The sequence below is a fragment of the Sorghum bicolor genome, chromosome 7, assembly GCF_000003195.3.
Source record: "Sorghum bicolor cultivar BTx623 chromosome 7, Sorghum_bicolor_NCBIv3, whole genome shotgun sequence".
Lineage (NCBI taxonomy): Eukaryota > Viridiplantae > Streptophyta > Magnoliopsida > Poales > Poaceae > Sorghum > Sorghum bicolor.
This window is the reverse complement of record NC_012876.2, coordinates 52,779,932-52,805,420: the sequence shown is the minus strand read 5'-3', so window position 1 is coordinate 52,805,420 and position 25,489 is coordinate 52,779,932. Positions and strand designations below refer to the sequence as shown.

The 25,489-nt window shown below is 40.0% G+C and overlaps 2 protein-coding genes and 1 non-coding gene across 4 annotated transcripts; 1 reads left to right on the top strand and 2 right to left on the bottom strand.

Moving 5' to 3' along the window:
- LOC8070062 (heavy metal-associated isoprenylated plant protein 23) lies at positions 9-3,431 on the bottom strand. The gene is made up of 2 exons (XM_002444268.2): positions 3,030-3,431; positions 9-545 (listed from the first exon to the last, which is right to left on the bottom strand). The coding sequence occupies exons 1-2, from the start codon at positions 3,175-3,177 to the stop codon at positions 256-258; spliced, it is 438 nt and encodes a 145-aa protein (XP_002444313.1). The 5' UTR covers positions 3,178-3,431; the 3' UTR covers positions 9-255.
- TRNAG-GCC lies at positions 8,741-8,811 on the top strand. The gene has a single exon. It is a non-coding gene; the product is annotated as a tRNA-Gly (tRNA).
- Positions 11,509-17,721, bottom strand: LOC8070061 (pentatricopeptide repeat-containing protein At5g12100, mitochondrial). 2 transcript variants are annotated; one of them, XM_021464483.1, is made up of 3 exons: positions 15,422-17,721; positions 12,485-13,751; positions 11,509-12,401 (listed from the first exon to the last, which is right to left on the bottom strand). In XM_021464483.1, the coding sequence occupies exon 1, from the start codon at positions 17,652-17,654 to the stop codon at positions 15,567-15,569; it is 2,088 nt and encodes a 695-aa protein (XP_021320158.1). In that variant the 5' UTR covers positions 17,655-17,721; the 3' UTR covers positions 11,509-12,401; positions 12,485-13,751; positions 15,422-15,566. The 2 variants fall into 2 exon arrangements, with proteins under 2 accessions (XP_021320158.1, XP_002444312.1); XM_002444267.2 differs by having other exon boundaries at positions 11,509-13,751.

The window sequence follows — 25,489 nt, the reverse complement described above, 5'->3', positions numbered from 1 at the left end:
CGGTCGTATACAAAACTGGAGAATACTTCTATATTATGATGGAAAATTACGTAACTACGGAACGGCTCAAAGTAATTAAGAGATAGTACAAATTATTACTAGTGCGTAAACTACGGAGCAGTTTGTTCATGCAAACCAAGACATCGCCTTAGCTAGTAGTACAGCGTGAATGAAGCAGCAGCATCACATAATTAAGGGCGGAGCAGGCTCGATCTAGCATGATGCATCAAGCAGCAGGCTATATATATATATCAATCACATAAGGGAGCAGGCGTTGGGGTTATCGTCGCTGAAGAGCGTGGCGAGGTGCTCCTCCTGGCCGGCGGCGGGCGCGATGAGTGCGTCCACCCTGCGGATGTGTCCCGGCGGCGCTCTCTTGTCGTACACCGGCGGCGGCGCGACGTAGAGGTTGGTGTAGGGCACGTAGGGCCACAGCTCGACACGCTTCCCCGTGGACTGGGCGCGCCTCAGCACCCGCTGCGCCTCCACGAACCCCTTTACCGTCACCTTCTGCTGCTTCCGGTTGATCTCCACCGACTCCACCCCTGCACCACCCCATGCAAAATTGCAACAAAAAGTGAAGGTTAGCCGCCAGCCGGTCGATGCATGCAAGCATGGGGTAATAATTATATTCGTGACAGCAACGAAATTAAGCAAATTTTGCGGTGGAGGATGTATAGATGCTATGTTAATTTGAATACATGCATGAACTTTTTGATGATCTGATGCAGAACACGATAGACGACGAGACAGATTCGTCCAGAATCGATCACCGACAAAATCGATCACTTTTGCTAGCCTAAATGTTTAGTAGTCTACCTTTGTATGTACATTATATTCTTTTTTGTAATTGCAAGATGGGTGTTGAAGGCTCTAAATTTTTTTTGCCAAAATGATGACCAAAAGAGGAAGTATATTGTCTTGCCAAAACATACTTTTTTAGCTAAAAGATCAAGGGGGTTGGGAACAACTGAAGGGACTACTAAGTAACACTAGTACAGTTTTTTTACATTACGCCACAACACTAAAGTAGCATCTAACAATTGCTAAAAGTTGACAATTATTGTTTTGAATGGTGAGTTGCTAAGGTTTTTCTCATACCGTTAGTCGGTAATATCAAATATTATGATGGATGGTCCGTTTCTATAAATATTGTGATGGATGATCCGTTTCTATAAATAAATATTTTGCTTTTGCATTGAATCATGAGTTGCTATATATCAGAACTAGTCCTATTGGTTGCTAAATAGAATCGTCCATTGGCTTGCTGTTTTCAGCCCACAACCGCGAAATTATGAGCCAAAAATCACAAGTAAACCCTAAGTCAGCCCAAAATAAGATACACAGAGTCGTCCAACTCTAGCGACACCTTTGTTAGCAACTGCAGGGTACATCGCTATAACCTTTAGCAAGATTGTCCATTATTGTACACCTCTTTCAGCAACTCCAAATCAGTTGTTGTTTTAATGTTGTGCTGTAGTGTTATTGGAGGCGGGCGTTTTCAGTTTACCAAGGCGGGCCAAAGGTCATTATAAATTATTTTTTGAGGCGGTCAGAGTGCCCACCATGGTAAATCAATTAAAAACAAAAACCTGACTATGAGCCCATTTCAGAGCCCACCATCAAGCCCGCTTGATCCACATGGGCCCCACCACCATCGGCCACCTGTTGTGCACGCCGTAGCTGGATCCAGCTTCTTCAAGCATTGTTGTAGCCAGATCCGGCTCCTCCGAGCGCCATTGCCGCCGAGAGAGGCCTCCCTGAGTGCCACGGTAGCCAGATCTGGCTCCTTCGTGCGCCTCACCATCGGATCCTACAGGCCTAAGCCGCTACTAGAGGGTGTCCCATCGTGCGTTGCCATGTGGGGAGAGGGTGGGGTGGCGCGGGGAGAGGGAGGGACTCGGAGGAGAGGGAGGAGGCTGGGCTCAGAGGGAGGAGAGGGGCGCGCTGCCAGGAGGGTCTCGTTCCATGGCCATCGTGTCCGCTGAGGGGGAGGGATGGAGCCACGATGTGTTCGGCTGAGAGAGACGAAGAGAGTGGGAGAGATGGGGGCGCGACTGAGGGAGATGGAGTGGAAGGGAGCTAGGGTTTCGTGTATATATACTACGAACCGTTACCGGGCCTGGACTAGGAGGCCTGGCCACTATTTTTGGATTTATTGTATGCTCGCCTCTAAAATTAGATTTGTGGAGGCAGATGCCTTAAGACGACCGCCTCCAAAAATATATCATTTTTGGAGGTAGTTGTCTTAAGACGACCGTCGTCTCCGAAAATATATTTTCGAATAAGACGGATATTTCTTGACCGCTTCTATAAATAAAGCAAGTCTTTTTTACTCCCGTTACATTGCTGCTACAGTGCAGGAGCCGAAGGAGGCAGGAGCTCTACCAAAGAGGCCTTATAATCAATGGAAGCCATCTCTTGCCGTTCTTTTTTTCTAATTAAGTGTTAACCGATCGAGCCAGACACATTGATACGTGTCTGATTGATTATTAAACCCCAGTACTTACGCGAACGTTGTAACCAGTAAATTCCCTACACTAGGTCATGTACCAAAATGCTTGGCATGACGCTAGCTAGTACAAGTGAATAATGTCCATGTTCTCTTTTATTTCATCCTCTCACATGCCAACTATAAGTACATTTATATTATTTGATTAGGCTTTTTGTCGGCCTGGATAGAGGAGAGGGAGGGAGAATGGAGCATGCTAGCTACTTAGCTAGTGTGAGTGACTCTAAAGTCATGCAAAGGTGACTGGCATGACTTCTGATGTTTGAACATGTATGCATCTTATGGTGACGAGGACATTAACTTAGAGAGACACACCAAATGTATGTGGGTTGACCAAGTGATGGAGTTCAACCGAATGCTAAGCATGATATATACAAAGAGTAGAGAGAAAACTTTTAGTTTTGTGCGTGCTAGTATTTTAGTCTACTACATGCATGGTATATAGTACATGGTTACAATATTAATTGAAGAAGGGCAACAGATTAAGATTCAGGCAAAACAAGAAATGGATACGTACCTCTCATGCGGGCAAGGGTGTTCCTGACCTTGAGCTCGCAGCCATCACAGTCCATCCTCACCTTGAGCTCCACCGTGTGGAACTGCTTCCTCTTCCTACTCTGCCTCTCCCTGCTGGCTCCCACCAGCTCCGATGCCACGCCTCCCATTGCGCTCGATCGCTCTTGCTTTGCCGGCCGGCTGCCGCCACTGCAGCTTTCTATTCTACTAATGATAACCTAGTTACGAATCACTGGTTAACTCACTTGATCTTGCAAGACTTCCTTGCTAATTAATGGAGTGTGCGCTGGCCGGCCAGCTCCGTCCAAGGCTTAATTAGGAGTTAGGCAATTGCAGGGTTTATATATGTGTAGCCAGGCATGTGCATGCCTGCGGCCTGCCTATGAGCTAGCTTTGTCCATGAGAAGGTGGCTTTATTTATTTCCATCACAAGATGCCGATCGAGATGAGTTATTCCTCCTACCTTGGTTGCTGCTACAGTACGTATTGATCTCATAAACCGGACAAGATTGTTCGTTCTAATATGCAGTGGACTTTTTCGCTTTTGAAAGGAGATGTGGATCCCTAAGTGCTCTCGTCCCAAATAAAGGCGCATATGACCGACCATTTCAATAAAGGATGCTAGCTACATACCGATCTATCATGTATTCTCTCGCTAACCTGTTCAAAGGCATCAGTCTACATTTTTCTCTGCTTATATTATCTATAAAGATGAGTTATATTGACTACATGTACCTACGTTTCTGAAAGAATAACTTTTCTCTAGTAGCATGAAGGAAGCCATATGTATGCATTATATTCGTTTCTGCAAACCTAATACCGTGAAAAAAAGAAAAGGATTGATCATCTAACATACCAACGATCTTAGCTAGGAACCATGAATTTTTCATTATATTAATTTAATTATTTATGCTAGGTTAATGTATTACAGCAAAAAAATCACAAAGTATCATTGACCTCGGGTCTAAGATCTTCAGATTTAGTTTTAGTTTATTTAGTCTTATTAAGATTGCAAGAGCAATGCGATCTTATCAGTGTGTGACCAAAGTAGAGAAAATGCAGGATGTGAGAATCTCGGGTCTATCTAGATCCGTGGTGGCCCGGCCTAGTGAACTAAGCAATGTTCATCTTTAAATGCCAACCGATGGAACTATCCACTGTCTTGGATTTGAGATATATGTCAAACTCCTCATTGGCAAGAAAAACTGCAAAAATTCTCTGCTCCCTCCATTTGGTATTAGGAAATGATCCAAATTCATGTAGCTAGCTGATTATTGACAATTTTCTTTTAGGAACAAAGACTTATATATACTCTTCGATTTCCATGGTTTTTCTTCAATTTCCATGGTTTGGAAGATCGATAGAGAGTGACCTTTACTTTTTTTTTTTCGGATGAGCTTATCTTCCGTTAAAAAGTTTGACTTTATAGGAATTCTTGGGATGCCTTCCATTATTTTTTTGCTTTTAAAAAACACAAGCGAATTACTCATTGGCCCTGCCACTCTTTCACGTGAAAAGTGTGTGCTTGGCTGAGTTTAACCGTCGAGTTAAAGGTGCACACACAATTGATCGAATTAAAGTTAGTAAGAGATTCAGATCTTTTGCCTCCCTATGACTAATCTTCGGCTATCATCTCAGTAAATAGCTTTTGACTTTGCTTTCGACTCAGACTCATTCACTTATGCATGCCAGTTCTCGTTAAAAAAAGTCAGTAAGAGATTCTTCTCAACTATAGTAAAAGATTGTAACAGCAATCAGATCGACGAGACAGCTGAGCAGCGCAAATCGTTGGTGTATCTTTTTTCACTGAAAGAGTATATTGTAATTAACTGATCTTATACCTAGGACTCTAGATACATGTACCTTTAAGGCCAGTCTCAATGCATAGTTTCATGATACAGTTACCAAGACTCTAAACTAGGTAACCGAGCCACATGAGTTTTATGGGGATGAAACTCCTCTCTCATCTGATGAAACTCTTTCATTTAATGACCTTACCAAGTCAGCAATTTTACTTATGTGGCACCCTATTTAATGTGCATGACACTCTCATGAAATATGCATTGAGACTGGTCTAAGTGAGTCAATAAAAACGGACGGCCATAAACTGTATGTGGAAGTGAAAGTTCGCAAAGCACATATTTTGTTGTGAATGACGGCGGATAAACAATGAAAAACACAAGATCAAACACACAGCGGAGACACAAGATTTAACATGAAAAACTCCTCCAATGTGAAGGGGAAAAACCGCGAGCACCAGCCAGCAAACATTCCTCACTATTATCAAGAGTTGGGTTACAACGCCGTGCGGCGGCTTACAAGATCATATATTCGGTGGAATCCTAATTTACAAGATCATTACCGTACCCTTAACCGTGCTCTGGCCCAAGCCTCCGGTGACGGACCTCCACTTCGCTCCATCAAAAATTGGTCTTTATAATATGCAACTGAACTTGAAACATATTTAACACATTTCTCAAAAAGAGTTGGCAAAGCACGCATAATTTAAGTCAACTAGAAACACATACATGATCGAGTTCCACTGAGTATCACAGGAATTTTATACTTCCTCCGTCGTAAAAAGAGTGTCGTTTTAGAATTTCAGACATCTTATTTGACCATTCGTCTTATTCAAAATTTTTACATAAATATTATATATTTTGTTAAGACTTATTTTATCATTAGAGATACTTTACCTATGATTAATTTATTTTATAATTTACATAAAATTTTTGAATAAGACGAACGGTCAAACACGATGTCCGAAAGTCAAAAATGTCACTCTTTTTGGGACGGAGGGAGTACGTAGATATACACTATATCTAGATGCATAATAAAACAACGTATCTAGCTAGAAAACCAAAATATTTTATAATTTGGAGTGGAGAGGGTAGGAAACAGTACCACACCCGCTACATAATAATATAATGGATCAAAGGACTGATTAATTTTCCCGACTCCCAAATTTCCCAAATAAGAACTGCAACCACTACAAAAGTAGCTATAGGTTTTCTCTCCTCCTTCCCTATATATGCCTGTTAGCCAATTCCTCAGCATATGAGAACCACAAATAATCAGACAAGCATTGGACAAATTTAAGGACTTATCATTGCTTCAACACGCATTATATGAACAGATAGTCTCGTGGCCTTTGCATGCATAGCTGGCTGAGCCAGAAAGGATGAAAGGTGATGGAATATGAGAACTTTGGTGAGTGTGTAGACTGTGGGACTGAGCTAGAAACAGTGACCTTCTACCCAAAATGGAACATATACCTTGCAATTATTGGCGGAACACGTTGTCATGTTTGCTAAGGAATGCCTTTGTCTAGAACCCTTTAGATGTGTGATTGTGATCTAACATTTCTATTGTTGCCTAGGTGTTAGGTGAGATCTTTTATAATGGTTGGAATCGCTTCCAATCGCCTCCTATCGCCTTCACTAAAAAACCTTTTTTCTTGATTTAATTTGTGGAAGGGTAATAACGTTATTGTACAAGGTTCTCTTAAACCCCAACCCTTATCATCGGCGGCGACGGGTCCCTGTAACACAATGGTGGACGCCGGCGGGTGGAGCCCTAAAAAGATTTTAAAAAACTTAAGAAGAATATTTTTATCTAACTAACTATAGTACTTGAATCATACACCCTAACTATGCTAATCGAAATATTATTTTTACAATTATGAAATTACTCTTTTACCTTTTATTAAAAAAAGAAATGCGAAAAAAAAGAATTACCACTCCTCTATTTAGGGTCCTAATCCCCATAATTTCGGAGGCGATGTGATGTCTATGGCCCACCGACCATAGACACACCTATCGTCTTCCATCGTCTTGCTCCCATTGTCTCCTATCGTTTTCTTATATTTTGGATCCACCGACCATGGACATAGCAATCGCTTCTCATCGCCTCTTCAACCATTGTAAAAATATTCTAAGTGGTTTCTGATGCACCTCGATCTAACAACCCAGTTTCAGATGTTATGCCTTTATTATTACTAGGGTAAAGTATATATATTTCAACCTCGAACTTATAGTGTAGTTCAATTTTTACCCTTGAATTGTGAAACCAGATATAACACACCCTCCAACTGTCGAAAGCAAACTAAATTTATTCTCTAGCTAGCTTTAAAAGTATTTTTATTTTTCTAATAATAAAAATATAGTTTTGTATCTACAAATATAAACCCTAAACCCTAACCCTAAAAACCTAAACCCTAAACCCTAAACCCTAAAACCCTAAACCCATTAATAATTAATTTATTTAAAATCATAAAATTATGAACTAGTTCAAGTTTTATTTTAAAAATATGATCTATCATTAGTGCTACCTTTAGAGTTATTTAAGTCTTATTTCTTTTAAATATAAATAATGAATGCAACTATGAGCAATACAACAATAGGAACCATCAATTTTAAATACTTGTTTATCATAAACAAATGGACAATATTTTTGAAAAAAAGTGGGTACTAGTTACATATTTAAAATAAATTATTTATGAATTATTCTATATTAAATTATATTTTTTATTTTTACAAAATAGAAACCATCTTTAAAACAAACATGACGACCAAATTATCCGCCGGTTTTGATAATTGGAGGGTGTCTGTTACCGGTCTCATAGTTTAAGCTAGAAGATAAGACTACCATCCAAGTTTAAGACTGGCTAATCTACATACCTGATCACTCAGATATTAGAAACAATTTCTTTATGAAAGGAGTGCACCCAAAACAAACACATCGTATGGCTCCAGCAAGAATCAGGCTCTCACACACTACTGCCTACACGTTTTTCTTGGCCATGTTTTCGATACCCCTAGAAAGGCCAGAGATTGCGCATCCCTTGATTGGTTTGAATATGTGGCCATCATTTGGTCAAGATTATTACTGCATAGCTAGCATATAATAATTTCGGCCGATGGCGACGCATGATGCATGCTGGGAAACAGGAGCCTTCGCTATAGCAAAGCTTTAAGAAGCGACGATCCTTGAAGCATGAAAATAGAGCCACTCTTTTGGAGAGCAATTTGAGATTTTGGAGCATCGCCGGCCTGCCGGTGGAAGCCAACTGATTCGATCGGACTCGAGAGGATGTTAGTTTTGTAGGGCATGTAGCCGTCGCTATCGGATGTCATGCTCTGCTGGCCATGACCAATTAAAGGTGGGTTTTGGGTGATTCTCTAACCTGCCACAGCCATGCTAGTTAGCTCTTTTTGGATGAAGTTTCCTTGGCACTCAAAGAGGTCATTTGGTCCTACTCATACAGAAAGCAAGGCACGAATTATTGACTTCAATTTTTGTGATAAAACTGAACATATGTTAACGCACAGTTAAGTTTATGGCCTTGTTTAGTTGCAAAAATTTTTGCAAAATGAACACTGTAGCATTTTCGTTTGTATTTGACAAATATTGTCTAATCATGGATTAACTAAGTTCAAAAGATTTGTCTCATAAATTACAGGCAAACTGTATAATTAGTTATTATTTTTATCTATATCTAATGCTCTATGCATATGCCGCGAGATTCGATGTGATGGAAATTTTTTGAAAAATTTTGCAAAATTTTTGGGAAGTAAACAAGGCCAACAAACCCGATGTTGAAAAAATAGAGCTTCTGTTTTGCCTTGCCCACACGTACATCGATGTACATGAATATGCCTTAATTTCAAAATTAGACAATATGAAAGGCCAATTTCGGTAATTAGCCAAATAGCACCAGTGGTCTAGTGGTAGAATAGTACCCTGCCACGGTACAGACCCGGGTTCGATTCCCGGCTGGTGCATCTTTTTTTAAGTTTTACTTGGTTTGTTTTAATTTTACTCCCTTTCTGAATTCAACAGTCATGACTTCACACGCTTTTCCAACGAGACTTTAGTAATGTTTATTTATTTATTTATTATGCTGCTGCATTGTTCTCTCCTTCACATGACGGACGCTGGTAAACTCGTTTGTCCCAGGAAGCACGGATAACCCTCGTTGAATGCATGGTCCCTGCTGTCTTATACTCCATTCTAAATTAGAGATATTTTGGCTATTCTAGATTCATGTATAGCATTTAGATATAATGTATATCTAAGTATATAGTCAAACAATAACATATAGCTAAATGCATAGAAAAAGCAATATCGCAATTTTACTATGGAAGATTTTTATTTTTCCCTAAATAATGCATCATTGAGAAGCATTAGCTGTGACAAACAGCCAGCACATCACAATATCTATCAGTACATCAAAAAAAAGCTTTCAATACTACGCCATGGTTAAAAATACACTTTGGTAGTCTTTACTCCTGGTTCAAATAGCTCCCTTTGGTTATGATTACATACTGCATTGGAATGAACATTATCAGTGATTAGTAATAAACAGTTCTAAATGAAAAACATCTAAGATACCATGTCTATACCGAAACATAACAGAAAGTGGTTTTCTCTATATTGCAGATATGATACTTCCATTCTACGCACTGGTGTTATATGGACAAACTGCATGCAAATCAATGCTGAAAGAGTTATAGGAAATCAGAGATAAGCTTCAGAACATCTATGGAGTGGAGCGCTTAATTGCATTGACATATCCTAAAGTTTCACCACTCTGCATCGGGTATCACATGCTGCCTAGCTAAATTTAGACAGTGTGGGATTGCATCCAATCGGCCTGGCTAATGGGCAAATAATTAAGACAAACAAAAAGACATGAGGGTTTGGAAGCTGGTGTTTCTGCAATTCATGAGACTCTGAAAGGCATAATTAATTGATGCAAACATGGGTACATATAATCAATTATTCTAAACCACAAACACAAAATCAATTGCTGGCTTGATCTATAAATGTGGATGCATCTATAAACACTATCAAAAATCAATTGTTGCAAACCAATGATCTAGCCAAATTTAGGAGGCAACAACATCTAGTCAAATTTGGCTTATGCTGCTGCTTATGCTGATTTGTTGTAGAAAACACTGTTCGTTCACACTTTTCATTTGGCTGAAATTTGGCTTATATTGATGCTGAAAAAAGTAATATTCGCTGATTTATTGTGAGAGAAAAACACTATACAATAGCTGATAAGCCGTGCCTTGCAACAGGAGCAACAAAAATTTGCATGATATATTTCATAGCAAGCTAAAATAAGATCAGGGTAATTTAATTTTGCATGTGTACTAAAAAATTATCGAGACCAAAAAAATCAAGACAACACAGTGCATTCATTGGCCAGGTAGAATGAATGAATATAACTAAGAGTGGAGATGATTCTTCTGATTTGATAACTTCTCATTCAAAACTAAAACAAAAATAGCAAACATGGAATCCTAGCTAATTAACTTTCCGCGATAGTGCATAGACCTTACAGGAGTAAACAATCAAATTACAATTAAAATTTCTCATACACTAAATACATTCTACAAGTTTCAAGAAGCTAGTCCAACTTACCAAAAAGCTCTTGTTGGTGCAAAAATTGGATTCTCACATCAACAGATCTCGGTGGCTCTCAGAGGAAGTGCAGAAGCTGAAATTCTAGACCTCCTAAGCCTCAACGCACGAGCTTGGTGACTCGAATTTGGGGCGTGCCAGTCAATTTGACCTGAAATTGATAAGGAAGAGATACAAATGTCAAATTATGGAACATGCCGGTTGTTGCTAGACAGTTCCAAAATATATGGCTCTAAGAAGCCGTTAATTAAAGGATAATGACTAAAAAATCAACTCCTAAAGATAATACATTATGACATTTTTTTTGAACAATATACATTATGACATTTGTTATTAAGCTTTTTGATATTTCATCAAAAGATCACATCTACGGGTAAAAGTAATCGGATCTGCTATTTAGCCGATGCGCTATATGTATGCAAGAGATAGCTTACGTGTATTTATCCTCTTATCCATTAGATAAACAATAATTCATTAAAACTAGTCTAAAGGCTTTCGGTTCTAATAAATTACTTTCGTAATTATGTTAATTTTATATTCACCTGGTCTAATGGACAACGGGCTTCAATAAATTCAACATGAGTTACTAATTTATTTAATACCATAATCAGGTCCACGCACGTGTACTATTCGTTAAGCTTAACTGGATTGGTTATTTAGCCGATACAAGATCCATGAAGCATGAACACGATCTATCTACTTTATTATAACTAGATTTAGTTTTAATTACCAAATTAATCATAATAAAGTAAATATCTCAAACACACAACACATAACAATCAAGATCAAGTTAGTTATCTTAAATTTGCTCAGTAGTCGTTGTTTGCTTAGGATTTTGTAGCGAGCATTTAGACTTGAAGTTCGAACTAACCCGTCGAATCTTGATTGGGCACATTGTTACAATAAATAAAATATTAATCTCTAAACAATATTGATAACTTAATGAATCTATTAAATTGTCAATTTAATAAAGCCGATAACTAACTCAAATCGATATTCATAAGAGATTGAAGCAATGTAGCCTTACAAATACGATTCAAGTCGATAAATAGTTCAAAATCGAGTTTGACATGAATTCAAACGATGCGGCCATGACAAACTAAACATGAACCATAACAATGCTTACAAGCAAACCGAAGGTCGAATTCAACCGATGTAGCTCGATTTGTCGAGAGTCTCGTCGAGATCTACTATTACTCCTACTCATAAGGTTGCTGGCCGAAACCAGAAGGGGTTTGTATTATGATTGTGTATATTCTTAGAAGGATCGAGTTCCTAATATTTATAGCCCTGAAACCTAGTCTTATGTTCTAACACGACTATCCAAAAAAAGGTAATTCGGACTCTAATTTTTCTTTTCACAATGAAACCCAACACGTCTTCCACGTCTTGCCTTGATTCAACATTCCTTTGATCGACTATTTTCATCCATGCTTTTATTTAGTCGATCCACTTATCTGGTTGTCCCTCCTTTCACGAAGCAGACCCATGGACAGTTCCCTGGCTTACCAAAATTTGGGATTAACAGCTCTGAAGTTCACAATTTAGTTCAGTGGTAATGGAATCATCGACCGCCACCTCCACGCCCACAGATCAGTCCTGGATCTAGCCCATATTAGTTCACCAATATGAGCCCAATGATCCACTTTCATAGCTTCCATGGGTGGCTAGGGTTGTCGCTGGTAGCTGTGCTACGCTCGGTGAGACTGTATAGTGGTGGTGGGCCGACTCAACTTAACCCTTGAATATGAGGTGATTTCACGCCTTTCATAATATCCAAACAGAGAGGAATGATAAGCAATCACTCCAATCAGCAATGTGCTCTATTCATAGCTTCAAACTTGAACTATCAAATAACACACATGAGCCCCAAGGGTGTGCACCAGGCCGCCCATCTGCAGTGTGGCACCATGTGTGCTTCCCCTGCACATCAGGTCCCCTCCTAGATCCAAAAACAATTCAAAACCCAGCACACTGATTGCATACAGATCGATTTAAATGAGATCATGGGAAGAGTTCCATCACCTGGATCACGTCAAATCGAATTAGGAGGAGGCCCCTGGCCACCTAGAAGAACGGCGACATAGTCGGCGTCCCCATGGTGGTAGAAGAGAGACCATGGATCATGGCAGCCTTGGACCAGAGCACGAGATTGTCACCACAATTAGCTAATAATACCCTTGATCTGTTGATCCACTGTTTCTAGTGAACAGCTTGTCTGACTATCTCCATCATCTTTGTTTTAGTAATAACTTGAGTACCATAAGCACAGTACCTCAGCTGCATATGGTACCTTTTGCAACCACATTCATATCAGCTGCAAATCATGGCCATCTAGCGTCAGATTCAGAATACACAGGCCATACTCTACTTGCTCCAAATCTTTTACCACACAAGACGCCACTGCACACCTATACATGATGTAAGTTACATCTGATCTCGAGTCCAGATAAAATCACCTTTTGTATCCACTATCAAATCAGAAGGTAGCCATACACTCCTGCTGGAAGTTGTCCTGTGACAACCAACACTAAGTAACGATGATTGCTCATGGATCTTAAGTAGCTCCTAGTTTAATTCTTGAGGGCCATTTTCTTTTGTGCTCCTAGAAACTTGGTTTCAAGAAGTACTATCCACAGCCATATAACTTGGCAATAACTTTCTCATTTCTTTCAGTGTCCATCCAGACTGAAAATCATGAAGAGAGAAGTTCACTTCACCCTTTCTATCATGTGGACCCTTTTCTGACAGCGGTGACTTCTACCCAATTGTCAAATAAAAAAAAGACCATCATCAATGTGGAACCTTGTCGAGGCATGAACATGACTTGAACTTGAGACTCAAAATAAATTTGGAGGGAGTGCGCACATAATTATAGGCAGCTATCTTTAGATACAGAACACCCAAACCTCCATATTCTATTGGTTGCAGAATTTTTACCATGGCAGGATGCATTTAAGTCCGATCTACAATCCAGAAGACATCACCATTTGCAATCACTATCAAATCAGAAGGTAGCCAAAGTCTGTTGGGTTCTCTCATGCCTGAAGTTTTCCTGTAATAACCAATGCATGCTCATGGATCTTGAGTAACTCATGGAATGATTCATAACGGGTTCTTCCATTTCCTTCTGCTTCAGCAAGTAGTGTAACTTTTGTGTTTCATGAAGTACTATCCACACTATAACTTGGTAATAGCTTTCTCATTGTTGCATGTGGCAGACTGGAAACCTTGGACAGGAAATAAGTCCACTACACAGCTGTGCACAAATTTAGTTGACCTGATAGTGAACCTGGACATGGTAATGTGGAGCATGTAAATACAGCTCTTGAATGATAAACTAGTTAACCTGACAGAATATTTACAATTCATTATAAAAGTGTTTCAAGTGCAAAATCAATACAGGCAAGTAAACTACTGTCAGCACTAACATGAACATAGTTAGCTTGGACCATTGACAGATGTGGTAAACGATAATATAAGCTTAGAGCATGAAATTGTGGAACTAATCTGTCAAAACTGGTTGGCAAGATCTTCACATAAACATTTTTATAGATCAACATAAATCTTTAGTTGAGATTCATTTCAGAACTGGATCACAAATCACAACATTAAGGCCTTGTTTAGTTCACCCTGAAAACCAAAAAGTTTTCAAGATTCCCCGTCACATCGAATCTTGTGGCACATGCATGAAACATTAAATATAGACGAAAACAAAAACTAATTACACAGTTTAGCTGGAAATCACGAGACAAATATTTTGATCCTAGTTAGTCCATGATTGGATAATATTTGTCACAAACAAACGAAGGTGCTACAGTTCCGAAAAGTTTTCACTTTTCGGAACTAAACAAGGCCTAAGAAAGTTCTCTGGCAAGAGGGCCTTAAGTCTAAGGAGCAAATAAATAGTCCAGCTTCCACAAAAGGCAAAAAGGTTCTCTGGCAGTAAATGGCACACATTTAATGAGGCAATAACTCCTAGGAAAATGTATCTTCCAAGGGTCCAAGACCAATCAAGAAATAGTGGTAAGCTGATCTTGAGATGTACTGCATCTTAACTTGTGGACAGGAAATTTCTTTCCTGAATCCTGAATCAATATTAGTGCTCAAGAAATTTCAGTGAAATGAATACACATATTTATCAGGTTCTGGATAAAAATATATGATTTTCTTTGGACAAAAAATAATGTAGATACATGTACTGAGATGCAAAAGGAAAAGTAGGATCCAAGTATAATAACTAGCATATAGCCATTAACAAAACACACGAGGAATCAAATATGACATAGCAACACTACATGGCAGATACTCCTGATTTTCAAGCACTTCAGAGATCCAAACCAATAAGTCGAGCAATGAGCAAGTGCCATAATAGCAAAGGATATTTTTTACCTTCAAGTATCAGTCAAACAAAGATATGAACATACATCCTTGGAGACATATGAAATTAAATTGAAACTAATATAAATTGTTTTCCCAGGAAAAGGAAAAACCAGTAAACTTGAAGTAGCATCAGTTTTAACACCTTACACTTTTCGACCATTCAGTTTCACCTAAAATAGTAGCAGTGCTTTCATCAAAATATGATACCAACTAGTAGCCAATCCTATAAGTGTTTGAACACTTCACCAGTAAAGGAAACATCATATTTTGTTGGATCATAGCAAACAAAAGATAGTGCTGATAAGTATATAGGCAAAAGCATGAAGCACCATGAATTGCATACAATGGAGTAAATTAGAGAACCACACTGAGGTAAAGAAAAATTGGTCAACTATACAATTATTCCCTTGATGTGCAACAATAAACTTTTCAAATAATGCCCTCTGAAGGAGCATGGCACCCAAGTTTTTCAAAACACAGCAATAAGAAAATTTGACCCAACCACACTGCTAGGGCAGATTAAAGAAGAACCCAATGACACAGTTCTTGGCAGGAGTAAAAAGTTCAAGCAAATTATACCTAACATTTAGCAGCTAGCATCTTTAGACCCGCATATTGCCATTTCTGTTTCATGTCTGTACAATTGAACTCAAATCTGAAAATTTGTTTTTGATATTAACATAACAGGCAACCTTCCAGCCTTTTTCATTTCAAGACAATGCAATCAAATTGGACTTGCTATTATCCTATCTAGCTCAAGGTTAGTTCTTTCCGTGTCATCAAAGGCTATTCCTTTCTCTGACATTTCCTTCTTCAGAGATGCTACCTTTGATTCATTTTCACATCTCGTGCCATATATGCTACTGCTAGGTTCAACATTCTTGTGCACCATATGCTGATACAGGCATTCCATATCATGAACTCTCCCTGCACTACCTAATGCACTAAGAAGTGGATGGTATGTTCTCAGTGTAGGTCTGATATCATACTTGTGCATTTCTTGGAGAAGCTCCAATGCTCTATCAGTATCGCCCTTGTTGCAGCATGCTGATATTATAGTATTGTAGCTAACAACGTCAGGTCTCAGCCCTTGATTTGTTAAGTTGTAAATCAATTCTTCAGCTTCATCTATTTGCGAATTTTTGCAAAGACCTTTTAGCAGCAAATTATAGGTAAATATACTTGCAGATACTCCACTACTTTTCATCTTCTCAACCAGAAGGAAAGCCTGCTCAGTGCCACCTGACTCTATATAAGCATCGATGATTGAGTTGTACACCTGTGCATTTGGTACAACATCTTTGTGTATCATATCATCCAAGATAGCTACAGCTTCTGGGATTTTTCCGTTCTTGCAAAAAGCCTTGACAACCGAACCAAAAGAGATAACATTTGACTTTATCCCCTTGTCTTGCATATCAGACAGAACAGTGAAACACTTTTCAAGTTGCCCAGCCCTCCCATAAGCGTCAATCAGTGTATTGAAAGTCTCCACACTTGGATCCACTCCGCTCTTCTCCATCTCCATCACCAAATCCTCTGCTTCGGTGATCATTTCCATCTTACACAAACCATTTATGAGTGCATTGTAGGTGATGTGATCTGGCCTAATATGACGTGATTTCATCTGCTCAAAGATGGAGAAGGCCCCTTGGAGGTCACGAACCTGACAATAGCCATTTATTAGAGTGTTGTAGATTGCTGTTGTTGGGACCAATCCTGTGTGTACCAACATCTCCAACACCTGTTCTGCCTTTGCGACCTTCCCATCCTTGCATAGGCCATTGAGCAAGATACTGCAAGTGTATGCTCCAATGATAACACCCTTCTTCAAAGACTCTCCAAACAAAGAAAGCATGGTCCGTGAATCTCCAGTTCGTGTGAGGCCATCAAACAATATGCTATATGTGAAACCATCTGGCAACATGCTATATGATGTCATCTCATCCATCAGGGCTCTCGTCTCATCCATCCTGCCAGCACGGCACAGCCCTGATAGCAGCACATTGTAAGTGACAACATTTGGCTTCCGGCCATCTTGTAGCATTTGATCCCGCAGTCTGAAACCAGCCTCCAGGTCCCCACCCTTGACATGCCCATCAATCATCGTGTTGTAGGTGATCTGGTTAGGCGCGACTCCCCTGTCCACCATTTCATCGAACACCTTGAGGGCGTCGCTGCCCTTCCCTGACCTCCACAACCCTGCAATGACCACGTTGTACGAGAACGCGTCGGGAGGAGGGGCGCCTTCGCTACGGCCCATCCGCCGCAGCATGGCGAGTGCCTCATCGAGGTCGCCCGCCGCAACGCAGGCCTGGACGGCCTTGTTCCACGCGAAGGTGTCCGGGCGCGCCCCGGCCGCCACGAGGAGGCCGAACGCGGCGCGCACATCGGCGTGGCGGCCTACGGATAGGAGGGACTCGAGGAGGAGGTTGCAGGACGATAGGGACGGCAGCGGCGAGCGCACCGAACCGGCACAGGCGCCGTCGCCCGCGCTGGCGAGGAGGGAGAGCAGGCGGAGCGCGCCGTCGGGTTGGCACAGACGCGCGGAGGCGACAACGAGGGCGGAGGCCGCGTCGCAGAGGAAGGAATGGGGGGGCGCCCGCAGGTCGTCCTGGGTGTCGGCTGTGGCGGCGAGGGCGTGGTAGAGGTCGGGGACGCTGACGGCGGGGGGATGGGAGGAGAGGAGGTATTTGGCGAGGTCGACGGCGCGGTGGAAGCGGCCGGCGGCGAGGAGGGAGGCGAGTTCACTGAGAGAGGCAGTAGAGGCGGAGGAGGAGAGGTGGCGGCGGCGAGGAAGGAGGCGAGACATTTGCGAACTACCTCCAGTCCTGTACGGCTGCACCCATGGTTCCTTTGAGGGCTTTAGGGCATAGCGCTATACCGTTGGCTCGTTTGGAAGTGGGAACGAAAGATTTCTCGTATGTGTTTGAATGCTTATCTAAGGCCTTGTTTAGTTCTAAAAATCTTTTGATTTTAGGTACTTGTTTAGTTTTAGAAATCTTTTGATTTTAGGTACTGTAGTATTTTCGTTTTTATTTGACAATTATTATTTAATCATAAACTATCTAGGTTCAAAAGATTTATCTCGTAATTTACATATAAATTGTGCAATTAGTTTTTGTTTTTATCTATATTTAATAATTCATGCATGTGCCGCAAGATTTGATGTGACGATAAATCTTGAAAAGTTTTTAGTTTTGGAGTGAACTAAACAAGGCCTAAGAGAGATAAAAAAAACTCAGTAAAACTGTCATGTAGTGAGAGATGGATCTTTTTTTAGCAACTCCCTATTAAATTCCCCTACTTGTAGTGGTCACCGTAAAAACTCCTATTCTCCTCTCAAATAAAGGGAGAGTTTATACCTCCTCCAATAAATTGAGATCGACCACAACTGCTAGGGATGAAAACGGATCGGATACGGACGGATATCACCGATATTATATTTGTTTTCATATTTCTGGTCGGATTTGGATTCGAATACGGATAATGTCAATCATGTCGGATAAGATATGATTGGATGTCGACATTATAAATATACGATTTAAGTATTCGAATACGGATACGGTATCGGATGTTGAATATTCGGACTCAAATAATCTGAACCCCTCTAAACAAATTCGGTCTCGGATACGGTCGAAAAATATCCGTACCGTTTTTATCCAATGTCCTACTCTCGCCTCTCCACCTCCATTGCAGCCATAGGGTCGACCATCCTCAAGGTGTGGCCACTAGCCAAGCTCGTGTGTTCCTACGTCTCAACGCGTTGAGCTGCACCATCCTTGCGTGTTGAAGTCGGCGGCAACCTAAGCTCGATTCTAGACTTCCACATAACACTACTAAGTTTTACCAACAAAAAAATTTAGTGTATCATTGAGGGTTCCACTGCTGCACGATCGAGCATTAGCACCGGTCGTAAAAGGTCTGTTGCCTCGGTTTCCGAGCCGGTGCTGCCCTTCCGAGACTAAAGGCCCACCCTTTAGTCCCAGTTCAAGGAACCGGAGCTAAAGCCCCCCCTTTAACACCGGTTGGTATAACCAACCGGTGTTAAAGGGTTCTGACAGAGTTGCCACGTTGCCGGACCCTTTAACACCGGTTGGTATTACCAACCGGTTTTAAAGGGTTCTTTTTTCGGTTCATTTCTTCGGTTCTGTTTATTGTTTTTATATAATAATAGGTTTGTCAATACATATTTTATGCTGATATAATTATATATATATATATTACACGCATATTAAGCATATATAAATGGAAATTATAGGCTTGGCTTTATAATTAAGCTTTGCCTATAATAAAATGAATAGACCACATCAATAATTAAATAGATGGATATATAAAAAGCTTTATATATAGTTTTATAAGTACAAAATTCGTAACACATATATACATAGAGTTTTTTCTCCCAATCTCTAAAACCGATACAAATGATCATCGTTGTTTGGAATAAGAGTTTCATTGCCGTTGAAGTGAAACTCGCCGTTTGGATTGATCACTTGCTCGCGGAGAAATCCTGCTATCGTCTCTTGAATAGCTTTGATGCGGTCTTTTTGCATGACCTTTTCCCTCAACCATTCTGTCTTTAATTTGAAATAAAATAAAAAAGGTATTAGTTATCTAAGTTATTCAATATAAATCAGGAGATAATGAAAAGAGACATGTAGCATACTCTGACCGTCTCTGTGGGTGTTTGATTGACTTGTACCATCATGAATTTACACACGTAATATGCACATAGGTTGTTCCCCCTTCTTGTCTTAAACACCATTGTACGATATATATATATATATATAAAAGATTCATGACCACGACAATAAGAAAGCTAAAAGTAAGTGAAAGTTTGCTAGTTAGTACAACTTACTTGTGGATGAATTATATTAAGCGGCGCTTTACAACCAATGAGATCTTAACGGTCAATAAATCTTTCCCAAACCCTACACACAACCATATGGATCGTCAACTAATAATTGCAGAGTCATATCATGATATTCTTACGTACCTTTGAATAATGTTTACCATTTGTTGGTAATTTTCTTGTGGTTTTCTCATTGAGTCATAGATTATCAACCGGTTCTTGGGAATTTCAATGACCATGAGTATCTAGTGAAAACTGTTTACACATATATATAGTTAGGCCTATAACTATATAAAACCCGGATCAAGTAATAATAAGTAAAATAAAATATGCATGCACTTAATAACTATATAACTCACTCGAAGTCATAGGGGAAGAGTATTTTTTGTTTTTTTTTGTTCACAAAGAACGTCATAAGATTAGTGCAGACTTCTGTCTCATGAGATAAAACAATATAAGGGTCAACGAACCCAATACTATTGTCATTTTTGCTTCTGAGCTCTCTCATTTGGTGCCTGCATATATACATACAAATCATAAATGTGTAAGGATTATATACATATAATTAAAGAAGGTAGAAGTTTAATAAAAAGAAATACTTACAGACAAAAGCAGCTGACGAGAGATTTGTCGAGAGCATCGAGGTGACATAATTGGTGCAATTCTTCGAACTGGACGTATATGAGGTCATCTCCACGGAAGTAGTGATGTTGTCGAATACGAACAGAAATCCAATTATCTCCCCTTTTAGACGCCTCCATGCACCACTTGTTTATTGCAAACATTTGTGTGCCGAGTTCATGTAAATGTTGAGGGTTCATTAGACTCCTGCCGGTTCAAATCTTGCCCTCTATTGATACATTTGTTTTGCTTCATACGTAGTGGTGGGCAATTCGTTGCCTTTCGAAAGCATCTTTTTTATGATCTTCAATAACTGCCCAAATGCCTTGTCAGATGTACCATTCTTTTGCCTTCCATTGCAGCAATTTCAGTATGGTACCCAGCTTTTTTTGCCCCTCTTCAGCAGTGGATATAGCGATTTCATGTGATCTTCTAGCATGCGCTCGAACTTGGCTTTCTCTTTCTCACTTTCACATTCTCTTTGTGCATCACGAATGGCATCACCAAAAGCATCATCGCCCCGATCATCTTCTGCCGCTACCTCTTCTTCATTATCTCTCCCCATTGCAACATTATTGAAGCCACCGTACTGAGCAATAATGTTGGCATGGTCTAATTCTTCTTCTTCTTCTTCTTCTTCTTCTTCTTCTTCACCTTCATCCATTATAATTTCGCTTTCTCCATGCTTGGTCCAACAAATATAGTTTGGTACGAAACCCGACTTTAATAAGTGTGAATGAAGAGTTCTTGAGTTAGAATATTCCGTCAAGTTCCTGCACACAACACATGGACAGCACATGAAACCGTCCCTCTTGTTTATCTCGGCCACACCTAAGAAATAGTGCACGCCATTAATGAACTCTTCGGAGCGCCGATCAGCATTATACATCCAATTGCGTGTTACCATCTACATTAAATATAACATATATATTATGAAAACCATGCACATATAGTTTCTCATCTTATTGCACAATATGTCTAACACACATAGTTTATTAATTCAAGCAAGCATGGCTACAACAAATACAATCACAAATAGTGTTGACGGTTCTTAACTATCAATTTTAATTATCAAATAAACAAGAGAAAGGACCAATATGCAAACAACACCTAGAATTAGGGTTTGATCTGATAGAATTCCATGAGTTTTGTTGTTTATCTGTTTCTGCAGGGGGTTATCAGGAAATAAGGAAGAAAGGCCCACATGTCGGGATTACATAGAGATATCAACGCACCGCGCAATTTTCTACCATCTAGAAGACTCCAGAAGCCACGGAAAGGAAGCGGAGGCCGAAAGGAGCCAGGCCCTGGGCGCCCGCCCAGTTGACCTAGGCACCCGCCCCCTCCTGGATGCCAATCAGGACTCTTTTCGCACACGACGCTCCACCGACCTAAAGGATCAAGGATAACCGTCCAATCAATGTTGGTTTGATCCAATGGCTCACGTTCACTTGAGGGGACTATAAAACCAGACCCCCTGGCCCCTGGAGGAGACAAGTTTATCATAGAGTTGAGGGGAGCCCTCGAAGAAAAACCTCTTCTCTAAATAAAATTTCTTTTTAGGCTTAGCATCCAATGTGAGTAGAAATAGATCTTCTAGTTTCTACTAGATTGAGAGAGATAGAGTGGAGGTGTAGATCGGAGGAAGCCCGGCCTGTCGGTGTCTACTCCGAGCTTGTACCTGCGGGATCAAGTTCTCCTAACCCGAAGCTTGCTCCTAGGATTCTTCAGTATTTCGACTTCTAAATTCTAGTAAGTTCTTGTTTTATTGTTCTTTTGGTTTATGAGTTCACTTTAATCTCTTCGCGTAGAGTTTAGAGTAATTATTGCTAGCGTAAACGTGGTGTTTAGGCTAGGGTACTCATAGATATTTCCTGACTAGCTGGACCATGTGGTAGTAGCGAGGAACGTGACATTTCCGAGTTACCTTTGCAGACCATATCTCGTTAGAGGAAGGATAGGGTTTATAGGTGCGGGTCGAACATCCTCTGTGGTGTCTCGATTCCGTTAGCTTCCCCAATAGAACAGTAGATCATCCTTACCAAGGTTAGAAGGAGATTACGGTTGTAGTCTTCTCTATTTATCACTCACATCGAGAAACATTCTTTGTTGCCTAAAGGGTTAGTAGTAATAGACCAGGTTAGTCAGATGCACTCTTTCTCCTAGTGGTAAAAAAATAAATACGATACTCTGGATAACCTCCCGGGTGAAGTGCTCACCGATATCCGTGCGCTTGCGGATCAATTCCTTATTGCGTTCCCAAATATCAACAAGCATTTTTGGCGCCGTTGCCGGGGAGAAAGACGGTTTGCTGAGATAACCTTGAGTCTTACTACTAGCTTGTATCTATACTTTTATCTTTTCTTATCTTTTATATTCTGTATTTATTTTCTTTACTCTTACCTTATGGAAAACCAAGATTCTAAATCAATCTACCAATTTGCAACACCTTCAGAAACTGACCTTTTACCATGGGAATCATCACAGCCTATCCAAACATCCCAGTATAGGTTAAGTTCTAGGTTGATTGCCATGATTCAAAACCTATCTTTTTCGGTAAAGGAAGACGAAAACCCTTACCTTCATATTAGATATTTTGAGCAAACATGTGATTGTCTTCGCATTGAAGGCATTTCTGATAAAACTTTACGTTGGAAGCTTTTTCCTTTTTCTTTAAGGGGAGAAGCTAGACAATGGTACAGTCAGATGGTAAGTCAACAACGAGGTGAATGGGGAGTTTTACGAGCCAACTTTTGTCTAGATTTTTATTCTCTCGACCGTATCGGCGACCTTAGACTCGAAGTCCAATCTTTTAAACAAAAAGATAATGTAACTTTGGGAAAATCCTGGAAACGTTTTTCTGATCTTTTAGAATCTGGTCCAAACCTTAATCTTGAAGACCCTGTTCTTTTATTTCACTTTTTTAGAGGTCTTCAGAAAAATCATAAACAAATGCTACACACAATGTCTAGAGGTTCTTTCTTTTTCATCCCTACTGATGAAGCCAGAGTGATCCTAGATAGAATCATAGAAGCTGAGATGGATAATACCCTTCATGATGAAACCCATGAAGCCGAAGTAGACACTTTGCCAAATTCTTCATCTACTTTAGCTATCCTAAGTTCTGAGCCACAAAAGGAAGAAATTCCACCACCGGACTTCATGCTGGATATAGAATCTGATCTTTTTGCCGATTTTGGAAACATTTCAAACTACCATTCTATTAACAGACCCCAAAACAGCCATCTTAGCATTTGTTTCCCAACTGAATATCAATTGAGAGAGCTTATCTCAGTCATGAGTAGCGAGTGGTTGGAGGAATCAGAGCTTTCCTCTGATGTGATCCGTTTGGGCACACCCTCTATAACTATACGCTGTGCTTATAATTCTGATTGATTTGATGCTCTCTATAATCCTGTTGTGGGGATCAACATAATGTCCGAATCTTTTGCACTTAAACTATTTAAAAATCTTGTCTTAACCCCCACAACAAAGGTCATAAAGGAATCTTCGGGACGATTAGTCCCCAGTCTTGGAATTATTAATGTCCTACCTCTTACGGTAGAAGGCTCCATGATTCATTTGAACTTCTATATCTTTGATACATGGGACTTCGACCTGTTGATAGGACAACCTTTTAGAAGACTCCTTTATGAAGGTCATACTAGAAAGCTACATATTTCTTTTGGAAAAACTTTTAAATTCCCAATAACAATTTGACACTCCTTAAACAATAAGGCCGAGTCATATCTTTTACCTGATCCTATGGAGGAAGTGAAGGCTGCATCTCTTGAGCTTTTAGGTGAACCAGACTTAGAAGACGAAACTCCTTTCTTCACAGAAGAAGAAGCTGAACCTTCTGAACCTGAACCCTTAGATGAGTTTGCAGAAACACCTAGACCTCCCATAGAGCTTAAAACTTTACCACCCGGTCTTACCTATGCTTTCCTAAACAATCATCCAGAATTTCCTGTGATCATTAGTGATAAACTTACTCAGGAGCAAACTCTGCGATTAATGACCATTCTTGAGAAACATCACTCAGTTTTCAGCTACTCACTCCAAGATCTTACAGGAATCAGTCCTATGATTTGTACCCATCGTATTCCAATAGATCCTTCTGTTTCACCTTCTCGAGAGCCCCAACGTAGACTTAACAACACTATGAGAGAGGTGGTTAAAAAGGAAGTTATAAAGTTGCTGCATGCAGGGATTATATATCCTGTGCCGCATAGTGAGTGGGTGAGCCCAGTTCAAGTTGTGCCTAAAAAGGGAGGCATGACTGTTATTATGAATGAAAAGAACGAGCTAATTCCGCAACACACCGTCACCGGTTGGCGGATGTGCATAGACTATAGAAAACTAAACAAAGTCACGAGAAAGGACCATTTTCCTTTACCTTTTATAGATGAGATGCTAGAGCGATTAGCGAACCATTCGTTCTTCTGTTTCTTAGATGGATATTTAGGGTATCATCAGATCCCGATCCATCCCGATGATCAAAGCAAAACCACTTTTACATGCCCATATGGAACTTATCCTTACCGTAGAATGTCTTTTGGGTTATGTAATGCACCAACTTCTTTTCAAAGATGCATGATGTCTATATTTTCTGATATGATTGAAGAGATTATGGAAGTTTTCATGGATGATTTCTCTGTTTATGGAAAAACTTTTGATAGTTGTCTTGAAAACTTAGACAAGGTTTTGCAAAGATGTGAAGAAAAGCACTTAGTCCTTATTTGGGAAAAATGTCATTTTATGGTTAGGGAAGGAATAGTGCTGGGACACCTAGTGTCTGAAAGAGGTATTGAGGTAGACAGAGCTAAAATTGAAGTAATTGAACAACTACCTCCACCTGTGAACATAAAAGGAATTCGAAGGTTTCTTGGCCATGCTGGTTTTTATCGTAGATTCATAAAAGATTTTTCATTCATTGCTAGACCACTTACTCTTTTGCTAGCCAAGGATGTTCCTTCCGAATTTGATGATGCATGTCTAACATCTTTCAATTTATTAAAGAAAGCACTCATCTCTGCACCAATCATTCAACCCCCTGATTGGTCGTTGCCTTTTGAAATTATGTGTGATGCTAGTGATTATGCTGTGGGGGCAGTTTTGGGACAAACTAAAGATAAGAAGCATCATGCAATTGCTTATGCTAGTAAAACTTT